Source organism: Pungitius pungitius, chromosome 3 (assembly GCF_949316345.1).
Source record: "Pungitius pungitius chromosome 3, fPunPun2.1, whole genome shotgun sequence".
NCBI lineage: Eukaryota > Metazoa > Chordata > Actinopteri > Perciformes > Gasterosteidae > Pungitius > Pungitius pungitius.
In genome coordinates this window covers 1,995,837-2,016,543 of record NC_084902.1, presented here as the reverse complement: position 1 = coordinate 2,016,543, position 20,707 = coordinate 1,995,837, and the positions used below count along the sequence as shown (strand labels likewise).

Below are 20,707 nucleotides of genomic sequence, written 5' to 3'. Positions count from 1 at the left end.
TTATCGGCCCGTCCGTTACATTCCTGGCACCGGCAGTTGGACGGACCGCCATTAATGGCTAAAGGGAGAACACAGCGCTGTGCCACTGACCCACAATGCACTGGGGCTCTATAAAAAACCCACAACAGAGAGCTGTGGACAGTTAGCTTCCTGTGCCATGGCGTCCCTGACCTCCTCCAGCCGCAGGTCCTCCTCGTCGTACCGCTCGTCCTCCCGCTTCAGCTCCTCCAGCTCCTTCGGCTCGGAGGGGGGGTCGTCCGAGGCTCTGTATCTGCTCTTCGAGCCCTTTCCAGACCCGGCCGATCAGTCCGGTCTGTTTGGAGAGGAGAGCCCTGGTCGTTTTGAACCCCCCCCCCCCCCCCCCCCGGAAGCATGATGAAGAGAAATTAAACTTAGGAGTCATTAAAACACAAAGTAATCGTCAACAAAATCACGGTTTGTTAAAATCGCTTTTATTCATCCCTGAAATACAAAACAATGGTTCATTGGACTTCTTTTTTTTTTCCTGTGTGAAAAAACAGCTCTGGAGTTCAGCTCAGTCGGCCTTCGATGCGGCGTCTATGTGGAGCGGATAAAAGATAAAACCCCCAGCAGCCGATTCCTTATCAGCCTGGGGGAGATAAAGCTGTCATGCAGCAAGGGAGGGGGGGTGGTTCCAAAAACCAAAGTGAGAACCAAAACAGTGTTTAACTTAATCATCTTCATGATAGAAAAAGAAAAAAAAAACAAAAACAACGAATCACTTGGTGGCCCACGAGCTCCTCGCACACGCATGTTTTTTTTTTTACACTTTTCAGGTTTCTTTAAAAAAATAAGGTTATCTTGCATTCATGTCATCGATTAAAAACAGGGTTACAAAGTGAGATGAAGAACAGTTATTGCACAAATCGATTCCCTACGAGTGGATCATCCGTAAAAAGGTTGAAAAACACAATTTCGCACGTCTCTGTGATTAAAAACAGACTCATGAATACGCGTCCAGCTCGGCCTGCAGCCGCCTGCTAGCGGACCAGCGGCCCAATCACAGAACAGAAACCCAATGGTGAGCAACGGTCCGTTTCCCGCGGTAACCCCGTTAGCGTTACTCTCATTTTACATTTCACGTCAAAAAGATTCAAAAACCATAAAGGAGACAGCGTTAAATGGAAAAAAACAACAATTCAACGAAAGAAAAAAAAAAAAAAAGGCCCTACCTCCCTTTCACAAAGAGATTGGTCAACAATTTAAGATTAGGACATTAAATCATAATTTTACATTATAGGAGTGATGTTAAATATATTAATCTGTGCGTAGCCAAGAGCCCCTCCCTCGTTAAAAGTATTACACAAAGCCAAACGGAAGACTCTTTTTGGTATATTTTCACCCATCATGCAAAGCCGTGCCATTTTATCGCATATTTAGTCTCTCTCTTCCCCCCCCCCCCCCCATGCAATGCGTGGTGGTAGCCGGCCACGTTTTAAGGCAACAGAACACAGGTCAGGTGGAACCAAGAGGAGCGTCTCCAAAGGACGGAGGTCAGTAGTAGAAGGAGGAGACTCCAAGGAGTCGATGAGGAGCCTCGGGCTTCATGCTGCACATGAATTATTGAATACACAGTACTTATACCTTATCGTCATGTCGGAAGACCCGCGCAGCCATCAATCATTATTTTTCTGCACCACCAGATGCGGTCAGTCGCAGCGATAACGCAGTTATGATTTGGAGGTTTAAGAAGGGGGGTCGGGTGGGGGAGGGGGGATTCTTCATTTCGGATTTTTACTACACTTTAAATGCACTGAATCATCAGTTGAAGCTGCTTTCTCTGCATTAATCGAGCGGACCCCGATGCTGTATATATGCAGTCGGCCTGGACCATTACATCATGTATCGTTTAGCTGTGGTGGGGGCGGGGGGGGGTAATGGAGGTAAGCTAACACGCCGATCAAAGGCAGATTGATGAGGGGGCCGCGAGCAGCTGGTTTGGTGAATCTTTCAGCTGTCCATTTCCAGTCGTTCCCTCCCTCCTTCCCTCCCTTCCTTCATTCCTGCCCCTCTCAACCCCCCCCCCCCCCCCTCCTCATGTACCCCACCTTCTCTTGAATGGTAATTAAGAGCTATATTTAGATAAGCAGAAAAACATTGTCTCCAGGAGTGCATCGGCGCCATCTTGTCCCCCCAAAGAATGGAGCGTACTTTACTACTTGCATAGACTGTGAAAAGACCAGCAGACTTACAAAGGAAAGAAGACCCCCCCCCCCCCCAGGTCCAGCGTTTGGACAAAGACTACGGCGCCATTCCAGTTCATCCCCTTCAGTTGGAAATAAAAACAGTTTAGCTGGAAGAAAAATGCCGTGTCTAAAGGCAATAAGAAAAAAATGTTGGTAGGTAACTTTGCTAACGTTGCTAATCTTGCTAACGTTACCAATCTTGCTAATGCAACTAATCTTGCTAACGTTACCAATCTTGCTAATGCAACTAATCTTGCTAACGTTACCAATCTTGCTAATGCAACTAATCTTGCTAACGTTGCTTCTCATGCTTTCATTTAGAGTGGAAGACTTCAAAGAGGAAGAAGCTGCGAAGCTTTGATCGCAACTCAAAAAAGATCAGCGACGTCTGCTAAAAACAAATAATCCCTTTCGACAGCGAAAACGGAGAAGGTGGAGCTGTGCTCCTCTCTTTAGTCAGAGGTGGGAGGAGAGCACTGGTGGGGTCCACGTGGAGAAGAGTAGAGGAGACAAGGAGTCACAAAGAGGCGAACAGGAGGACTCTTTCCACAATTAAATATTGATCCTATGGCTCTGAGGATTCTTGCAGTTCCCGTGGGCTCTGGGAGATTAAACATCTCATCTTCTCCACCTCGTTCGCACCCCCCTCACTGGGACTTCTCGTCGGACTCGGAGGGGGCGTGGTCTTGGGGCAGCGACATGCTCTTGTGGCGATCCCACAGCTTGTGGAGCTCGGTGGCCTCGTTCTCGCTGCTGCTGGTGCCGCTGTCCCGGAAGCTGGCCAGAGGAGGACGCACCTTCACCCCCTTCACTGTCACGGAGCCCTCAATGGCTTTGCGAAGCTGATGGATGGGGGGGGGGGGACAAAAAGTACAGAGATTTAGAGAACTCACCCACTGCCGGATCAGTTATTCTTGTCCAGACGTACGAGTTTGATAGCGTGGCTCATATTACGTTAAAATAACCTTAATGTGTTACTGAGGAACATTTATCTCAAGAAGTGACTGTCATTGCTCAGTGCTGAAATGTACATACACGTATGAACATACCTATTCCTTAACTTAACTCATTCGTTTGGCCTAATTCCAACTTGCGGTGAAGAATGGCGGCGGGTCCCGCCTCTTATTTAAAAGTTGAGCTGTTTGTTTCTCTAACACACAGAGATGGTATCTGGGGACAGGATTAGTCCTGATCTAAAGGAATCCCAGATATTTAAAGTCCTTCAAGAAACTTAACAGAGCACACGATCGTCAAATTAAATTGGAACGCTTCCTTGCGTCTTCTTAAGTGTGCTGAAGCCATCTTTGCCATTTGGGAGCAATTTAAAGGAAACCAAAGACGAGGTTCTGAACGCCGTCCATCCAACCGATCATCCAACTATTGAACCATCCAAACCATCCATTTCGCTCATAACTACACATAACTTTATTTCTGAACTTCTTTGTTTTGGTTTCTTTGTGTGTATGTATTACTTGGGTTGTTACCAACATCTGGAAAAAATGTCATGTCAATAGCTCCTTGAAAATATATTTACTGAGAAAAATGGTGATGTGTTCTAACCCTGTATATATAAACAGTGTGTCCCTGAGACAGAGGCTTTCTTCTGTTGCACTCTGCAACAATCCCCCTTCCACTTCCTGGCCAATTTAAAAAGAGCACTTTCTCTTTTTTTACAGTTGATTGTGAGGCAGGAGAGAAATGGAAAGAGCAGAGGGGGGGGGGACAATAGATAGAGACAGCAAGATCAAGCAGACTTTAGTCTGTCACGGAGGGAGGACGATGTCTTATTGCCTTTGTGAGCGTTAGTAAAATCGCTGCGACAGACTATTATGAAAGCGGACGATTCGCAAAACGATGACGGTCACGACTTCGTCGAACGGAAGCTTTGAGATGCACAGTAACAACATCAGAAGAGCTCTCAGCTGTTCTCATCTCCCAGCACTTCAAAGACGTGGTTTTCTTTCCTTTTTTTGGAGGGGGGGGTGTGTGTCTCGAGATGGTTACCTCCTTGAGGGACACCACCCCGATGAGGCGCCCGATGCTGGTGACGTAGGCGTGGTCGAGGCCCAGCAGGGAGAAGATGGTGTGCGTCTGCAGGGGGACAAAGGGGGGGGGGGGGGGGGGGGTTTAGAAACAATCCGCTGCTGCCAAAAACATTTTGTTCTTGGATTCGGTCCTTGAAACCAAACAAACACACCATGAAAAATAGTTCTCAGATATTCATATGGGTGATATAAATCATTTGGACTGTGTGTAATGAGAATGTTTTGTGATTTAACATGATAAAAAGTAAAAAATTAAATACAGAATCTGGTTTGTAGTTTTTTTTTTAAACGGAGAAGAACGAACAATTTGTTCTTTATTTGCAGAGGGAGGTTTGATGAATGTTGGAATAGAACCAGAAAACACAGAGTTCTTAATGGAAGAACCTGTCTGAGGAGATGAAGCAGAACCTGAAAACTTTTTAATCACTTCTTAAAACCAGTTCTTTCATGTCTGCTTTTCCTTTCTACCAATTTATATTATCACTGGGTTTATTATCCCATTCCTTAACATCTTCTTTGATTTAATGCTTCAATTATGAAGGTTTGAATTTGCCCTCAGTTCGTCTTACTTTAGTTAAGCTTTGTGTCGTTTTAAGCACTTTGTCTTTAAAGGTGCTGTGTTAATAAATTATTATTATTGCACGGCTCAGCAGGGGTGTGCATGGACCTCTACGAGCAGATCCCAGTCTCCCGTAATGACTGACTGCACATTAAATAAAAAATAATTTATAAGTGAACCAAAAATCCCCAAAAACAGTGCTAAAATGTTTGTGAGAAAGTGATTGCATGTTTTTTTTTTTTATTTGAATCTGAACTGTATTAAATGGAAACGGGGGGGCTTGCATGTTCCCATGAATCCGCTGGGCACCATTCCTCCATTTTGCCCCGGCGGGGCTGTTTTTGCTCTTGCGATGACTCGATCCCCCAGCGGGGACCATTACAGATTCATCTAATCTGGTCTGCTGGAGGTGCTGGAGGAGGGCTGCTGAAAGCCAAGCTGCGGGACGGATGCCAACCGGACTTCTGGGATTCTGGACCCCATTAGGTGTTTAGTGAGGCTTTTTGCTTTGCCAAAAAGGGACATCCGATCCAAGCTAACTGAAATCATGCCAAGAAAACGTATGTTTTAGTGATTCTTTGGTCGTATTGTGATCCGTCAAAGGGTTCCCCCACAAGAGTCCACTCACCTCCAGCTCCCTCACATCCATTAAGAAGCAATCCGCTGATGCAAAGTGCCTTTTAGAACCCATTGAGCATCCGTGAGGGACGAGAATCTCACCCCCCAGTTAATGAAAAAATATTAATCTAATATGTGGGTTTCTTGTGGCAAATAGACTGAGTTCCAATGGAGATAAATGGACATTTCTTTAGTAGCCTTCATTCAGTCCCTTGCTAAGAGGACTTCTAAAGCTCTTAAGAAGCTCACTAATTGCCGTTTGTAATATCTCATTCATGTACTAAATGTTGTGGGTCTTACGAGAGTTAAATGTCCCGATCATGTGAGTTTTAAACGAGACAAAACGTGGTCGGCTGCTGGCTGAAGCTTCATTCTCACAGAACATCTGCAGGAAGAGCCCCACGGAAACCCAGGAGAGGAAACTGTATCCAGACCCAGAGAGGAACACACACACACACACACCTTGATAAAAGGTGGCGACGAGCGGTGTTTAATATGCTGGAGGAGGTTGTGCGTGGTATTGGCTTTTGGAAGTGTGCAGTGGAGGAGGAGAGCCAGATGGAGCAGTGCAGGATCCCTCTCTTAAATGTTTAAAGCTTGTTCACACAGAGCGAGAGAGAGAGAGGCATTGAATGGGTGATATAAGGATGCTGTCACAGCTGTGTGTGTGTGTGTGTGTGTGTGTGTGTGTGTGTGTGTGTGTGTGTGTGTGTCGGAGCCTTCTCCACGAGGCCGTAGTGAGCTCCTTTCCTTATTCTGCACTTCCTCTCAGGAGGGGAGCGTTAGTTTTTTAGTTAGCTTTTGTTTTTCTGTGTCGAAATGTTATGTAAGCACTATCAAAAATACTATCAATGAGTGCTGATGGAACACTTCCCATAATTAACTTTTCGTGGGTAACCCTGCACGCACGCGCACACGCCAGGGCCGGGTCTAGGCAGGGGCAAGAGGGGGCCTGGCCCCCTCAAATAAATGTTGTGCCCCCTCAAACTAAATCTACTAAGCACATAAACTAAGCACAATGCCCCCTCAAGATTTGTGGCTGCCCCCTCATACATGCCTGTCTGGACCCGGCCCTGGCACACACACACACTCACACACACAGCGTGATGAACATCTGCATTTGCAATCAGACCTTATGCAGAGACGTGCGCTCCACCAGCTGGAAGGGGGCGGGGTCGATCTTGCAGTTGCTGAAGTTGACCTGCTCATCAAGCTGCTGCTCCTCCCACTCTGCGATCTGACAAGAAACGCGACAGAGTTTCAGAACTTCCTTCCTTATTTTTGACTTTGCGAGTAACAGATGTCTCTTTGATCCCGGTATTAGCACACTGTGACAAATCCCCCCCCCCCCCTCCCCCCATGGACAATCGACGGCCTGGGCAGCGTGTTGAACGACTGCATAAATCCCACCAACGAAGCGAGAAGCAGCGACACGGCGGACCTTTGAGAGGGGGGGGGGGGCTGACAGACAGGAAATGAGAGGGGCTGTTGATGGATGAATTATGGATGATGTCATATCCAAAAATATATGGTAATCGGTCTGTCTGGATGTTGAGGAAATCTGAAGAGGCCTGTTCTGTCATCAAGTGTAAGACGAGAGTCCAGTGAGACAAACGCATACAAGACATATAGGTTTGTGTACATTTACTCATCTCTTTCGTCGAGGCCTCACAGGGGGGAGGTCATGAACACCACGTGAACGCTTGATTCAACATTTCCCAAAATTAAACTTGTTAGTGTCGCACACAGTTGGTAACACAGGTGTAGAAATATCAGCCCAATTACAATGTTCACTGAGGGAATGAAATCAAGAGAGAACATTTTCTCATAGATGTCTATGGGACCCGAGGGGGCCCCTGGTGGCCAGGAGAGATATTGCAGCTTTAACTCATGAAGCTTTGGCCCGGGGGGGCGTCCAGCTTACCTCTCTAATCGTCATGTCGTCCTCCACATCCACGTCGTCCTGGAGACAAGAAGCAACAGGACACAAAGACATTCAGTGAACACAGTCAACGCGGTGAAATGAGGAAACCCAGAGGACACAAACACACGGGCTGTAAAAACAGGTACACAAACGATGGAACACAATGATGTCCACTTAACGACAACAAACAACCGTGCGTCACGCTGCTGTTAAGTTGACATGTGACTAAACAAAGAGGAGCAAGTACAGTCCATTTAGTGAGCGTGGGGGCAGTGATACGAGAGGCCGCAGCATCGCTACGAGGGGGGAGGGGGGGTAGGGGTGAATATGTGTGTGCGATAATGGTACGGTAGGGTGCGTGCATGTGTGTGTTTAAATGGCTGCCAAGTGTTTAGTCATGTGCGTGGGTGTACATATCCGCCACACACGTGTGCGGCAGAGAAAGGCAGAGCGAGTGTGAGCCGGGGGCCGATGGGGGCCCTCAGCTCGTTTGTTCTCAATCGCTGCGGTGGCCGACCTGTCGGTAACCCTAGCAACTGTTGCCGCGGGGTAAAAAAAAAAAAAAGAAGAGGTATCCTACTCATCACTCAATGAATTAATAACACAAGGATGCTTCTTTAACCTCCAAGCATGTGGACGTGTTAAGGTGGGAACCCCGAATACAAAAATGAGCATGATGAGTATCCTTTATACATGAGGTAAGGCAGAAGTAAGTGTGTGTGTGTGGGCATGTGAGTGTTGACATTAGGCTGATGAAGCTGTATTGCTCACTGTGCTGTTTCCCTGACCAGACAAAGATTAGAAAGACCCCCCCCCCCCCGTCCTGCAACTATCAATCTTTCCTTTGAATCCATCAGTGGCAACCATCCAAGACTAGGTCAGTGGGGAACACACACACAGCTGTGTGTGTGTGTATCATGCACACACACACACACACACACACACACACTTTTCTTTCGATTGTGGAAACATAGATGAAAAAGAAAGGGAGCGCCCCCCCCTCCCACTGGGATCTTTCCCCTTTGAGCTCACAGTGGATAGAAGGGTATCGGCTTTCTTTACACCGTCGATGTCTCCTGAAGAGGAAGGCCGAGCATCTCCGTCTGGTGTCGATAAGTCCCCTCTTTCAACTTCTGTGAACACGTTATACTGTTGCTGCCAAACGCATTTAAAATTAAAAAAATCGAAATGTCCCCCGATTGGCTCGTACTCATCGAATCGTTGGTCCGATTGGTCGAGGCATGAGTAGTGAGACTGATTTCTGAGATATTTGACTCACCATAAGAGGCTGCGTTAAGGTGCAGCCTTTGAGCTAAATGCTAACGTGCTAACAATGCTAGGGCTAGCAGGTTAATGTTTAAGCAAACATGGCAAAGTTGGTCGAGTGAATAGTTTGAGATTCAGGAGAAATGTATCCTCCAGGGGAATATGAACATCCGAGAGACAACATTCCAGTGGGCGGAGTCTAAAGATGGCGTCATCGGATCAGAGGAACGCTACAGTCTGTCCACAGGTCGTCTCTCGGACGTGACTAAACACACCTTATTCATATTTTCATCGTCATGTTTCTCCAACCAACTGCAAAAGGGAAACACTGCGGCGATAATGACTAATCCCTCGTGTGCGGACAATTAACTGCAGATTTCTGTGTTGCTGCTTATAGCCTTTAAATTCTATTACTGCCTTATTTGTGTATCCGATTAGATTACAGACTTAATGCGATCAAAACATCATTAAAGACTTTGTGCAAACTACAGCGGCGCAATAAAGAGGAAACGTCCTCAAAGGCTTTTGGGGAAAGTTGGCTAATGGTGATGAATCTTAAAGACCGATAATTAGGGGGGGAGGGGACACACCAAAGATCACCGGCTTCACCTTGAAAAACCAAACAAACGGCACAAAGTTCTTCACAACGCCGTGACTGCTTCCACCGATTCCCACCTGGAAAGTGGTCACACAAAGAGTCTGATATCCATTCAGGGCACAAACATAGTCTCCAGAAAGGTTCAGGGGATGAAAACGAACGCTCTTCCATCAGATAACAAAAGAGCGTTTTTAATGGAGTCATGGGTCTTTGTTCTACAACTTAGAACTTTCTCTTGCCGGACTTCACTATGAACACAAAGTGTTGGTGTTAAACGGATGTTTTACCCAATTGAGTTGCATCACGCAGCGGATAGAGGCAGTGAAATACCTGATTTATCTCCCAAAAGGCTGTTCCCCCATGAAACCCCACTGGATTACTTCGAGCCAATCAAATAAAGAAAATCTAGAAGGTGGGGAATAAAAACAATTTTCAAAAATCCTCCCCACCTGTTTTCACAGATAAATAAAAGGTGACTCAGATCCTCCAGGCTGAACTTAATTTGTTCACCTGGTAGAGAGTTAGGAACTTAGAAGATTATCAGAAGTCAGATACACGGGATAGAAAAAAACGTTTTGCTCCGACACCATCAGATAATTCCCACTTCGTACTTAATGGCACAAAACTTGGACGGAAGCATTGAATCAAGACATCAGTTCATATTTGATTAAAGCTTTTAAATTTGGAGTCTATATCTGGCTTTGCATCGTAGTACTTGATTGAAAACAGAAATGATGAGAACATGCTCACCCATTGGAAACTCTTTAAGTTGGGGGGTGGCTCCTAGTGAATGGGACGACATCATATGTGACCAGTTATAAAACAATCATGCCGATTTGGGATCACGAATAAATTACTGGTGGCGACAGACGGACGAAGGATCGAACGGACGAAGTGTGTAAATGTTTGATTCCCAAATCACTGCGACGCGCCACGCTGGACGTCCCTGTGCCGCCCAATCATTCCCCTCCGTCTCTAATCAGGCGCTTGTGTTCATTGATTGACATGAAGGGATGCGCCCCCCCCCCCCCAATAGCTCCCCGGGGCTCTCCATGCATCATCATTTGATCCGAGTGGCTGCTGGAACGATGTCATTCTAATACCTGTCGGTTCCTAATGGAGAGACACGAAGCTCCTGTCTGGGTACAAACTCAGAGGGACACGCCCCTTTGACATCAGCCCCCCCACCCACAGGGATTAGGACGGATGGGGTGGGGTTGCGCGTCAGTCCAGGGACAAGGCCCGCCCTGGTGAGGCCGTCACTGATTGGACGCCTCGGGGGGGACATGGCTGTCTAAAGGACAGTACGGCATGCTGGGAGGATGAACAGCCTCGTCCTCGTGGACCGCTCCACCACAACGGCAAAAAACACGTCTGCTTTTTTCAGTTGAGCAACAAAAACTTTCATGGTTATTCCAAACTTGGGTTCTCAGGTTGAGAAGTTATTAAAACAGGTAGTCATTAAGTGGTTAAACGGGTCTAAATAACTGGTAAATAATAAAGTTGTAATGTCTTGAGTTTTCTAGTTAGTATCTACTTTTTAAAACTGTGCATTTTCTACATTCAAAAAGCTTTACGTAATGTAAAATATCCCTCACTTCTCAATATTAAATAACCACCATACAAAATAAGACCTTTTATGTGCTTTAAAGCTCGTTTCAGGCATTTCTCTCCTGCAGAACCTCTTTTGGATTCTTCAACTAGGAGCTGCTAAATTCAGCAAACCGCTAGAAGGTCCAATTGAGAAGCTCGCTGTAGGAGTCACTCATTTGCAGTCGTGGTGTTTCAGTTGTTGAGTGGTCGCCGTAACCTCTACTGACCAATGAGAGGAGGTTAAGATGGATGGACGCCCCGGCCAATCACGTAAGCAGCTAGAGGCAGTGACAGGTCAGTGGGCGGGGTTACAGGCTGCACGAGGAGGAGGCCGTTCAACACTTGTTTTTGGCACAATGGCGCAGACTGGCTTCGGCTGGGCCTGGTCCAGATCTCAGTCCATCGGCATTTTCGGATGGGGGGGATTAGCCCTGAAATGGAATGGCGGCGGATAGTCGGCTGATTGGCTGATGGACCTGTTGCCGGGCAGGTTCCAGTGATTCGGGTAGCCCCCGATCGGTGGCTCTTACCACTACGGATATCCGGACTCGTTTGGAGGGCTTCCTGAGCTCAGGAGACGTGGGGCTCTCCACGTTGTTGTTTTTCTTTTCCGGACAACCAGAGAGAAGCACACAACGTTATCGAGACCCGCAACTGTACTTTGGCTTTGCAAAAAATAGTCCTTGCAACGCCAATTTTGCGTGACCAAACCTCATTGCAGCTGTGGGGGAAACATTTTTCTAGGAAACAAGCCATAAGCAGAGTGGTGGAGGGAGTGGGAGCGATTTAAAAAACAAAAAACAGCAGGATACAACGCCGACACAAAGTGAAAAGGGTTTTATATTGAGACTCACTGAGATACTGTGTGTGTGGGGGAGGTACTGTACTCTACAGTGTGAAGGACTGTATGTGAGAGATAGCATAGGACCGTGTGGGTGTGTTCAATGTGTGAACGACAGCATGTGAGTCACTGTGTGTGTGTGTGTGTGTGGTGTTTAATGGGCACTCTTACCTCCAGGCCTTCTTTCTCTGGACTGGTGCAGAACAGGTTCTTTAAAGCAATGCCAGAATTCTCATCTGGGACTAAAAGAGACCGAGAGAGAGATTTAATTAGATTCATCGGTCTCCATCTCTTATTATTATTATTATTATAATATTCTCTCGTCTAGAGAAGCGACACAAACACGGCTGCATCATCTGCAAAGAGTCGGTTTGAGGAGAAATGAAGAGGATCCTTCGAGGAAAAAGCAAACCGCTGGTCTCCATTCAGATGGAATGCACTATTACACAGTAAATGTACGACAATAGAAGCACAGGTTCTAGATGCTCCTCTTACAGCTGGATTCACTGCAAGAACCCATCACATGTTGGTTGACCCGACGACACTGGCGACGGAAAGTGAGACCACCACTGCTTAACTCTTTGCGCAATCGACGTAATTCCAACGGATTCTGAATGCTGAGAAATGCCACTTTCTAGACATTACGGTAATCAACAAATCTGTACTATTGGTTTTTTTTAAGGGGGGTGGGGGGGGTTCCTTTTTAGTTTGTTGCTGTTTTGGAAAGATGTCGAGGAGATCAACGAGGGAGAGTAAGGTCCCTTGGAAATGTGTGGTGGAGAAGTGTCCCCATCGCAAAGAGGATTGGTTACAGAGTAAATATTGTATCTTTGGCCTTCTAAATAGCCTGTGAAGTAAAAAAATACTATTAAAAGCTATTTGACTATTTAGACTTGTTTAACCACAGTTCCAGACTGCATTACATCATTGTACTATACAGACAGAGATCCCCCAAAGTGAGAAACACACTCTCTTTCAATACGTGGACAATAAATATCAGAGCCAAGAGCAGCGAGTGTAGTCAACTACTGCTGCTAACACATCCCGTCAGACCAGGATTATTTATTTATATCCGTTAATCAACTTTTCTCCTCTTGTTACCCTGGTAACCGCTGTCATTACAGACGGTTGCGTCGATTCTTACTGTGAAAATCTACGTACTTCCGGTTTAGCGGCTACGCTTCGTATTTTCATTTTATGGGAAAAACCACAAAAAAAATTAATGGAGTAAAAAGTTGTTGGTATTTTGGGTTTTTTTTACGGTAAAAGGGACGATGATAAGAGATGGGGACTCGAGTTTGAGACTCTGACTCGAGTGCGACTTAAGTCGCACACACAGTGCCTTCAGACTTGACTTGACACTCGTCCTCGAAAGACTTCAGACTCGACCTCGAGCTCAGAGACTTGTGAGTATCTCTGACTCACACACACAGTAAAACTCGAGTCACTGAAGGATACTGCAACCAATAAGGGAAGATTTGGCCAAACAGGATTGATTTGGCCTTTTTCTATTAAGAGAATTGTAATCAGTCCTAAACTAGTTTTTTTCATCATCCAGGAGGGGGTGGAGAAGAGGTTCAATTAGTGTGATGTGACTTTAGAGACAGAACGTCTCGGCGTGTGTGTGTGTGTGTGTGTGTGTGTGTGTGTGCATGTGTGTGTGCATGTGTGTGCGCTTCTCACTTTGGGGGATCTCGGCGGGCGGCTCCACCACGGAGGGCTTCTTCAGCGCAGGTTTGAGGGGCTTCTGAGAAACTGGACGAACTGGGCTGAAGGTGGACTCCTCAGTGGAGATCTACACACACACACACACACACACAGATACACTCAGCTCTCTTTCTGGGAACTCATTAGACAAATAGACGTCGTCCCTCGGAGGGACGACATGGAGGGAAATCAAAACTGGGGGAACAGCAGAAGAGATCAAATGAGCACTTGGTGTAAAATATCACGGCTTTGCATGCTGGGTATCTGTGACCTACAAAATGTTGTTGCCCGGTTCTGTTAATAACGTCTCTCTGAAGAGAGGGGACCATTAACACATAACATGTTTCACTGAGGAAAAGTGAGAATTCTATACAAAAAAAACACTTTCATTAATCTCCCCGATAGACTGGGCTGAAGTTCTATTTTAATGTACTTTTAAATATCTGTTTCTCTAATGATACTTTTATAATTTATTTCAGCATGTTTTTCTAGAACATCCCCTTTAAAAAAGAAATTAACTGGGAAAAACAAAATAATTATTCCTTCTTCAAAAGGAAGTTCTTTCAGAGGATTGTACACCACAAAAAATACAAGAAAATAATGATGTATGATTAATAGCAATCAGGATACAAAGATATCAGTCGGACTAAGCTAACGTACAACAATTCAAAAGAAGGAAAGAAGTCTGAAAAACAACAACAGAAAAGCCCATGAAAGTAAATAAGCATCACACACACACACACACACACACCGACCGTCCGACCCTGGCGACCTCTGACCTGGAAGCGGACCTCCAGACTGGCCCGGCGGCCGCCGTCCTTGCTGCCCGTGTCGGACGCCACTGAGAGGCGCCTCTTCTCCCCCACGGCTCGCTCCCTGATGAAGTCCAGGCGCCTGGGGCGGCCCAGCTGCAGGGAGAGCAGCGCCTGCAGCTGGGCTCGCTCAATGGAGCCCAACAGGATCATGGAGTCTGGGGGGGGGGGGAGAAGAAGGGGAGGAGAAAAAAAGCAGGAGGAGAAGAGGTAGAGGATGGAAGGGGAGGAAAACAAGTAGCAGAGGAGGAGAAGGAGCAGAAGGAGAAGAGGAGGAGTGAGCAGACTGCAGAAGATTCTTTACACGTGTTGCAGCACTGAGTTACACAACCAGAGCCACAATGCAGGGTGTGCAGCTACTGTGTGTGTGTGTGTGTGCGCGTGCTGCCTGCCTGTCAGTAATTGCCTCTGTGACGGTTCGTGCTGATCAGGTATTCTGTGAAATGACGCAGCTAATTGTTGCTGCGCGATGGCGTAACGCGGCCCGGCTCATGAATACCAAACGCACACTTTGTCCGTGGGTCGATCCTCAGACTCAACACAACAGCTGAGGATCACTCACTCCCTGAAGTAACAAGTCGTGCTGGTTGTCGTTTTAGTGCCACGTGTTTCTACTACTAATGTCTGCATAGATGGATCCTTTTCTTCATCTCGTCTCATAAACTCTGAAGAAGACGGCGTCTCACCGGCCGACTCCACCAGCGCCAGCGTCTTGAGGTGACCCGTCAGCAGCACGTTGTGCAGGTCCCTGTAGCAGCAGTTCAGGGTGATGTAGCGAACGTCCCGCACCATGATGTCCTCCACCCGAATGTTGTATTTCCTGAGGAAGAGGAAGGAGATTATTCAACAAGCCGTTCCAGAGGAGAGGAAGCGGGACCGTCAGTAGAAGGAGTTAAGAAACGGCTTCGGCGGGGGAGTGGTCAGCGCAGCCGTAGCCGACTTCCATTAACGAGGGAGTATTTAACTGGAGACTAGGTGAATCGTTAGCTTCAGCGTTAGCGAAGACCCTCCGCACGAAGACAAGCAAAATTTCTGCTAAGCAAAACAACCGAATTTCTACCCGCAGATACTACTGCCCTCTGACTAGATCAATTCTTTGTCGTAATCCCTCCTCCTTTACCTACCCCACCCGCTCCACACATGTCCAACACCTTGTCACAGGAGGCCTCTGGAACTGCCAGTCAGCTACTCGCAAGGCAGACTTCATATCTGGCTTTGCTATCCAGCAGTCGCTTGACTTCCTCATTCTCACTGAGACATGGATCACACCAGAGAACACATCCACACCAGCTGCCTTCTCCTTCAGCCACACACCCAGACCCACCGGCAGGGGTGGTGGCACAGGTTTACTCATTTCACCCAAATGGATCTTTTCTCATTACCCTCTATCTCCCTCCCCCTAACTAAAACTATTTTCTATCTTCACTAACCTCCTCAAACCCCCCAGTCCCCCCCCCCTCCACCCTTCTTCCAGGAGACTTTGTCTCCTCCTTCTCCAACTATACCCCACAGACTTCACCTCTATCGCCCTCGCTTCCCTGTTTCACACCCGTCTCCTGACAAAGTTCTTACCTTGGTAACCTCTTCCCGTCCCACCACCTGCCCCCTCGACCCCATTCCATCCCACATTCTACAGTTGATCGCCCCCAATCTTCTTCATTTCCTCACCCGTCTCATTAACAATGCTCTGTTATCGGGCTGTTTCACCAACTCTCTGAAGGAGGCAAGAGTTAACCCACTCCTGAAGAAACCCACCCTCAACCCTTCTGAAGAAAACAACTACAGACCGGTATCTCTTCTTCCCTTTCTGTCCAAAACTATTGAACTAACTATGAACGAGCCATCTTTAATCAACTCTCCTCCTATCTCCACCGTAACAACCTCCTTGACCCCCATTAGTCAGGCTTCAAGGCGGGCCATTCCACAGAAACTGCTCTCCTCTTCTGCAGCATTCGACACAGTAAACCACCAGATCCTTATCTCCGCCCTTGAACTTGGTGTCACAGGTTCCGCGCTCTCTCTTCTCTCACCCTACCTTGACGGCGCACCTATCGGGAAACTTGGAGAGGATCAGTGTCGGAACCTTGTCCTCTTACTACTGGAGTTCCTCAGGGCTCCGTCCTGGGTCCCCTCCTCTTCTCAATCTACACAAACTCCCTTGGCTCAGTCATTCGCTCGCACGGTTTTTCCTATCACAGCTATGCCGACGACACCCAACTAATTCTCTCCTTACCCGACTCGGACACTCAGGTGGCGGCACGGATCTCTACATGTCTGACTGACATCTCCCAGTGGATGTTCGCTCATCACCTGAAGATCAACCCAGACAAGACTGAACTACTTTTCTTTCCCGGAAATAAAATCCCACTCAGGGCCTGACCGTTAACTTCGGCGACTCCGTGTTAACGCCCACTCTGACTGCTAGGAACCTCGGCGCGACACTTGACTCCCAACTCTCCCTGACTGCCAACATCAGGAGAATACGACCCCTTCTCACTCAGAAGGCGGCGCAGGTACTGATTCAGGCTCTTGTCATCTCCCGCCTTGACTACTGTAACTCTCTCCTGGCAGGCCTCCCTGCTATCGCCATTCGACCTCTGCAGCTCATCCAGAATGCAGCAGCTTGACTGGTCTTCAACCTTCCGAAATACTCCCACACCACTTCACCGTTCTCTTCACTGGTTACCAGTGGCTACCCGCATCCAATTCAAAACATTGGTACTGACGTACCATCCTGTGAATGGATCGGGTCCAGTCTACATCCAGAACATGGTGAAACCCTACATCCCAAACCGCACACTCTGATCTGCATCTGCCAAGCTGCTTGTTCCTCCCTCATTGAGAGAAAAGCACTCGGCGAGATCGTGACTCTTTGCTGTCCTGGCTCCCAGATGGTGGAATGAGCTACCAGGACTGCAGAGAGCCTCTACATCTTCCGCTCAAAACTCAAGACACACCTCTTTAGACTCTACCTTGACTAAAACACTAGCAAACCGTAGCACTAACAAATTGTAGCACAATTGTACCTATAACAAGTTTTGAAACTGCTTATTTGATGAAAATTGTACTTTCTTGTTACTTGTTCTTCTGAGTTTGTATCTCTATGTGGAAATGCACTTATTGTACGTCGCTTTGGATAAAAGCGTCAGCTAAATGACATGTAATGTAAAAGAATCAGCGTTATTGGCGTCTCTCCGTGTGTTGATGCGTTTGTCACAGTGATCGCTGCAGACGCTCCACCTCCTCCACCCGGAGTTTAGTGAACCAACTCCAACCGGCCAGAATGCAGATAGGTGTCAGTGGGTGTTTTGGTCTGATTAGAAACCAGCGGAAATATATAAATGTGTGCGTGTTCATGTCTGAAAAAGCTATACATATATAAAAGAGAAAAATCCATTTCTCTGCATCTCCGTGTGGGTGTGCGAGCAAATGTTCACGCCATTATGGCGGCAGGCTTTACACAAGTCTCCCTGTGTGTGTACGTGTGTGATGGATCATTTCAAGTTTGAGTGCAAATCACATTCAGCTCGAAGGGGCCACACTACCTTCAGTACCACCCCCCCCTCCCTCGCTCTCGTATGCTGCTGCAGTAACAACACAACCAGAGGAAGAAGTGCGATTTTTCTGCGCTGTGACTCAAGTTTATAGTGTGTGTTATTAAATATAGATGATTCAAGGAAATTACATTTCTCTGTGTGTGTGTGTGTGTGTGTAGTTGTGTGTGTGTCAACATTGAGTTCACACCAGTTGACAGTTCAATCATTTCTACGCCTCGCCAACTTCTAACAACGTATGGCATATTGTCAAGATAATTTGATATTTTTGATGATAGATGATCAAGTTGTATCTCTCTCTCACACACACACACAAATACACACACACACACACTGTGTGTGTGTCAAGATGATTTGATTGAATGAAGTTCCCGATTCAGGTTATAATTCAAAAGTTCAATTGGTTGAAGCTTCCAACGGAGATAATTCAGGTTTATTTGGTTACTTGTGTAACATTGAGTATGTTTTGTGCCTCCACCCGTCGGTCGAGTATCGGTTGTCTCTCGTAAAAACCTGATACATACCCATAATGCAACGCTGACAGTTTGTCCAAAGACGCCTGAAGGAGCTTAATGCGGAGATGTGAACATCTGCTGAAGTCACTCCACACGATAACAGCGTTCACACTTAAATGTTCGCCAGGTGATGATGAAAGAGAGACTACCTGTGTGCGCTACAGTGAGACCTTACGAGACCATTTAAAGAGCTGCACGCGATTCACTACAGAAGCCCAATGAGGACTTTATTCCAAAATATTTACATTTTTGTTATCCAATTTGAGCTAAAAGTAGCATTAGCATGCCTCTAGCGTATTAATAAGGTTAGCATGCTAACTTGCTACGGTTAGCATGCTAACATGTAGTGAAGCAAAGTTAGCATATCTATAAGATTACAAAAAGAGTATCACATTTTTTGTCATTTGCCTTTTTTTCTGAAAAAATAGGCAAATGACGGCTTGTCGTCCCTCTCGACCTGGCGTTTTTTAAAAATCAGATTCACATCTCGCACACAACGCCCAGCAGGGGACAGACAGCGTGTCGTTACACAGAAACGTGACATTGGTCCAAAAACCGTAATGAGACAACCTGATACACTTCATGTATCCCCCCCCCCCCTCCCGGTACGTACTCGTGGTGCCCCCAGCCGAGCTCGGGCAGGTAGGGCAGCTTCTTGATGCGGATGATGGAGTCGTAGAGCGACGGCTGCAGCGACTGGGCCACGGCGTTGGCCAGGATCACGGCGATCATCACCGGCAGGATGTGGGAGATCTGACCGGTCAGCTCGAACACGATGACCGCCGTGGACACCGTGTGGGTGACAGCGCCCGACAAGGCCGCCGCACCTTTTTTAGTGGCAGAAGAACACGGATGGTGGTTTTTCAAGGTGGTGTCTGGTGCTAAATAAAAGGGAGGGTGTCGTAACATAATAACATAATTTCCAAAAGGTAATGTTTTTACCATCCCTTATACAGTAGGGAGGAGAATAAGAATACATGACATCCACATGGAGACCGACAGAGTGGATGAGTTTTATCCAACGAGTGAGGTGGAGGAAAATAAAACTACTAAACACAACAGAAGCGAGCATTCAAATGAAGAGACAGAGGCCGGAGCCTCATGAATGTATGAACCAAACAGACTGACACACCGCAGCCACTCAATGCAATGCTTTTACTGTGAAAAACACACTTAGCTTTGCTATTTCATGTTGTGGACCTAAAGAAAATGATAGATGCTTTTATATAACTATAATATAAATATTTCTCTGTGAAGAGATTTGAATAAAAAGTTATTCTTTCCAAACTTTTAAGTAGGTTATGAGCCCTCGGCAGCGTTATACGAGCTGGGAAAGTCTTCCTTTTTGTCGTCTGGTGTCTGAGCCGTGCAGACAATTCTTTTATTTTATTTTATTTTTTAATAAAGTCCCATCCGGTGATCTTTCAAATGCAACTGGAGCTTCATTTTCATCACGGCTCATTTACAGCCTCAGGTATTTATCTTGACTTTCCACGAGCTGCGAGAGGAGAAGTGAAACCTTCTGCTCAAGCAGAAACCATTTGAGAAGTAATGAAAATATATAAAACAGACTCATTCCTGTCTCCTCATGCGAGTGAGGAAAATATTTTACTGCACATCCGACAAATGAACCGATATTAATGAATCAAATCAGACGATGTGGCTTTTAGGAAAATAGAAGCAAAAACACAAGAGAAGTAGTAGAAAGAGTGAGAGGAAGTCCGACTCACCCACGACGGCGTAGCCTCCCGGGACGATGGGGTAGATGGTGCCATCTGTGTTGATGCCATCTGGGAACCAGGCTGCCATGCTCTCTCCGACCAGACGACCGAAGGCCGCCCCTGGCGAGCACACAACGGGAAGAATAAGCAGCGCTGGGGCCGAAGGCGGAGACAGAGGGACGGAAAGGCCGACGCCTTCAGAGCGGCTTCCGAAGTGAAATGAACGGCCGTCTTACCGATGACAAACACCGGCATGAAGGCTCCGCAGGGCACCGGGATGGTGGTGGCCAGAGCAGACATCCAGAACTAAAGAGGGAACAAAGACACGGCATAAACAAAGACTGCAATAACAACTCAAAGGACTGTGAGGACACATCTTGCTCCGTGCCCAAGTCTATGAGAAAATGACAACTTCTCTCTCCTGACCAGCAGGGGGCGACTCCTCTGCTCCCATAGACGTCTATGAGAAAATGACTACTTCTTCCTCCTGACCAGCAGGGGGCGACTCCTCTGCTCCCATAGACATCTGAGAAAATTACTTCTTGATTGATTTCTCAGTAAATATTGTGAACATGAGTTTATGGTCTCAATCTCTAGTTTCAAGTCTTCTTCAATACAGAATGATGTTCATTTAGTAGATTATGGTCCATTTAACAGACCATAGAGCAGGGGCTGCTTCAGGGTGGGGCTACACCCTGACTGACAGGTCTGTACATCCCTCCCACACCGTCTGAATATGGTCACTAC

At 46.8% G+C, this 20,707-nt stretch overlaps 1 protein-coding gene across 12 annotated transcripts in view; it reads right to left on the bottom strand.

Moving 5' to 3' along the window:
* Positions 1 to 2,055: 2,055 nt before the first annotated feature.
* Positions 2,056 to 20,707, bottom strand: part of LOC119220007 (chloride channel protein 2-like) — a 65,492-nt gene continuing 46,840 nt past the window's right edge. For 6 of the 12 annotated variants that reach the window (XM_062561018.1, XM_037475775.2, XM_037476041.2 and 3 more), the window contains 13 exons: positions 20,197 to 20,266; positions 19,970 to 20,080; positions 18,853 to 19,066; positions 14,857 to 14,990; positions 14,138 to 14,328; positions 13,335 to 13,446; positions 11,823 to 11,893; positions 11,341 to 11,415; positions 9,968 to 10,000; positions 7,354 to 7,392; positions 6,562 to 6,666; positions 4,212 to 4,298; positions 2,056 to 3,049 (listed from right to left, as the gene is read on the bottom strand). In XM_062561018.1, the coding sequence (XP_062417002.1) occupies positions 2,855 to 3,049; positions 4,212 to 4,298; positions 6,562 to 6,666; positions 7,354 to 7,392; positions 9,968 to 10,000; positions 11,341 to 11,415; positions 11,823 to 11,893; positions 13,335 to 13,446; positions 14,138 to 14,328; positions 14,857 to 14,990; positions 18,853 to 19,066; positions 19,970 to 20,080; positions 20,197 to 20,266 (1,437 nt within the window). In that variant the 3' untranslated portion in view covers positions 2,056 to 2,854. The remainder of the gene's footprint in view (positions 3,050 to 4,211; positions 4,299 to 6,561; positions 6,667 to 7,353; positions 7,393 to 9,967; positions 10,001 to 11,340; positions 11,416 to 11,822; positions 11,894 to 13,334; positions 13,447 to 14,137; positions 14,329 to 14,856; positions 14,991 to 18,852; positions 19,067 to 19,969; positions 20,081 to 20,196; positions 20,267 to 20,707) is intronic. The other 6 variants (XM_062561017.1, XM_062561020.1, XM_037476298.2 and 3 more) reach the window with 3 other exon arrangements.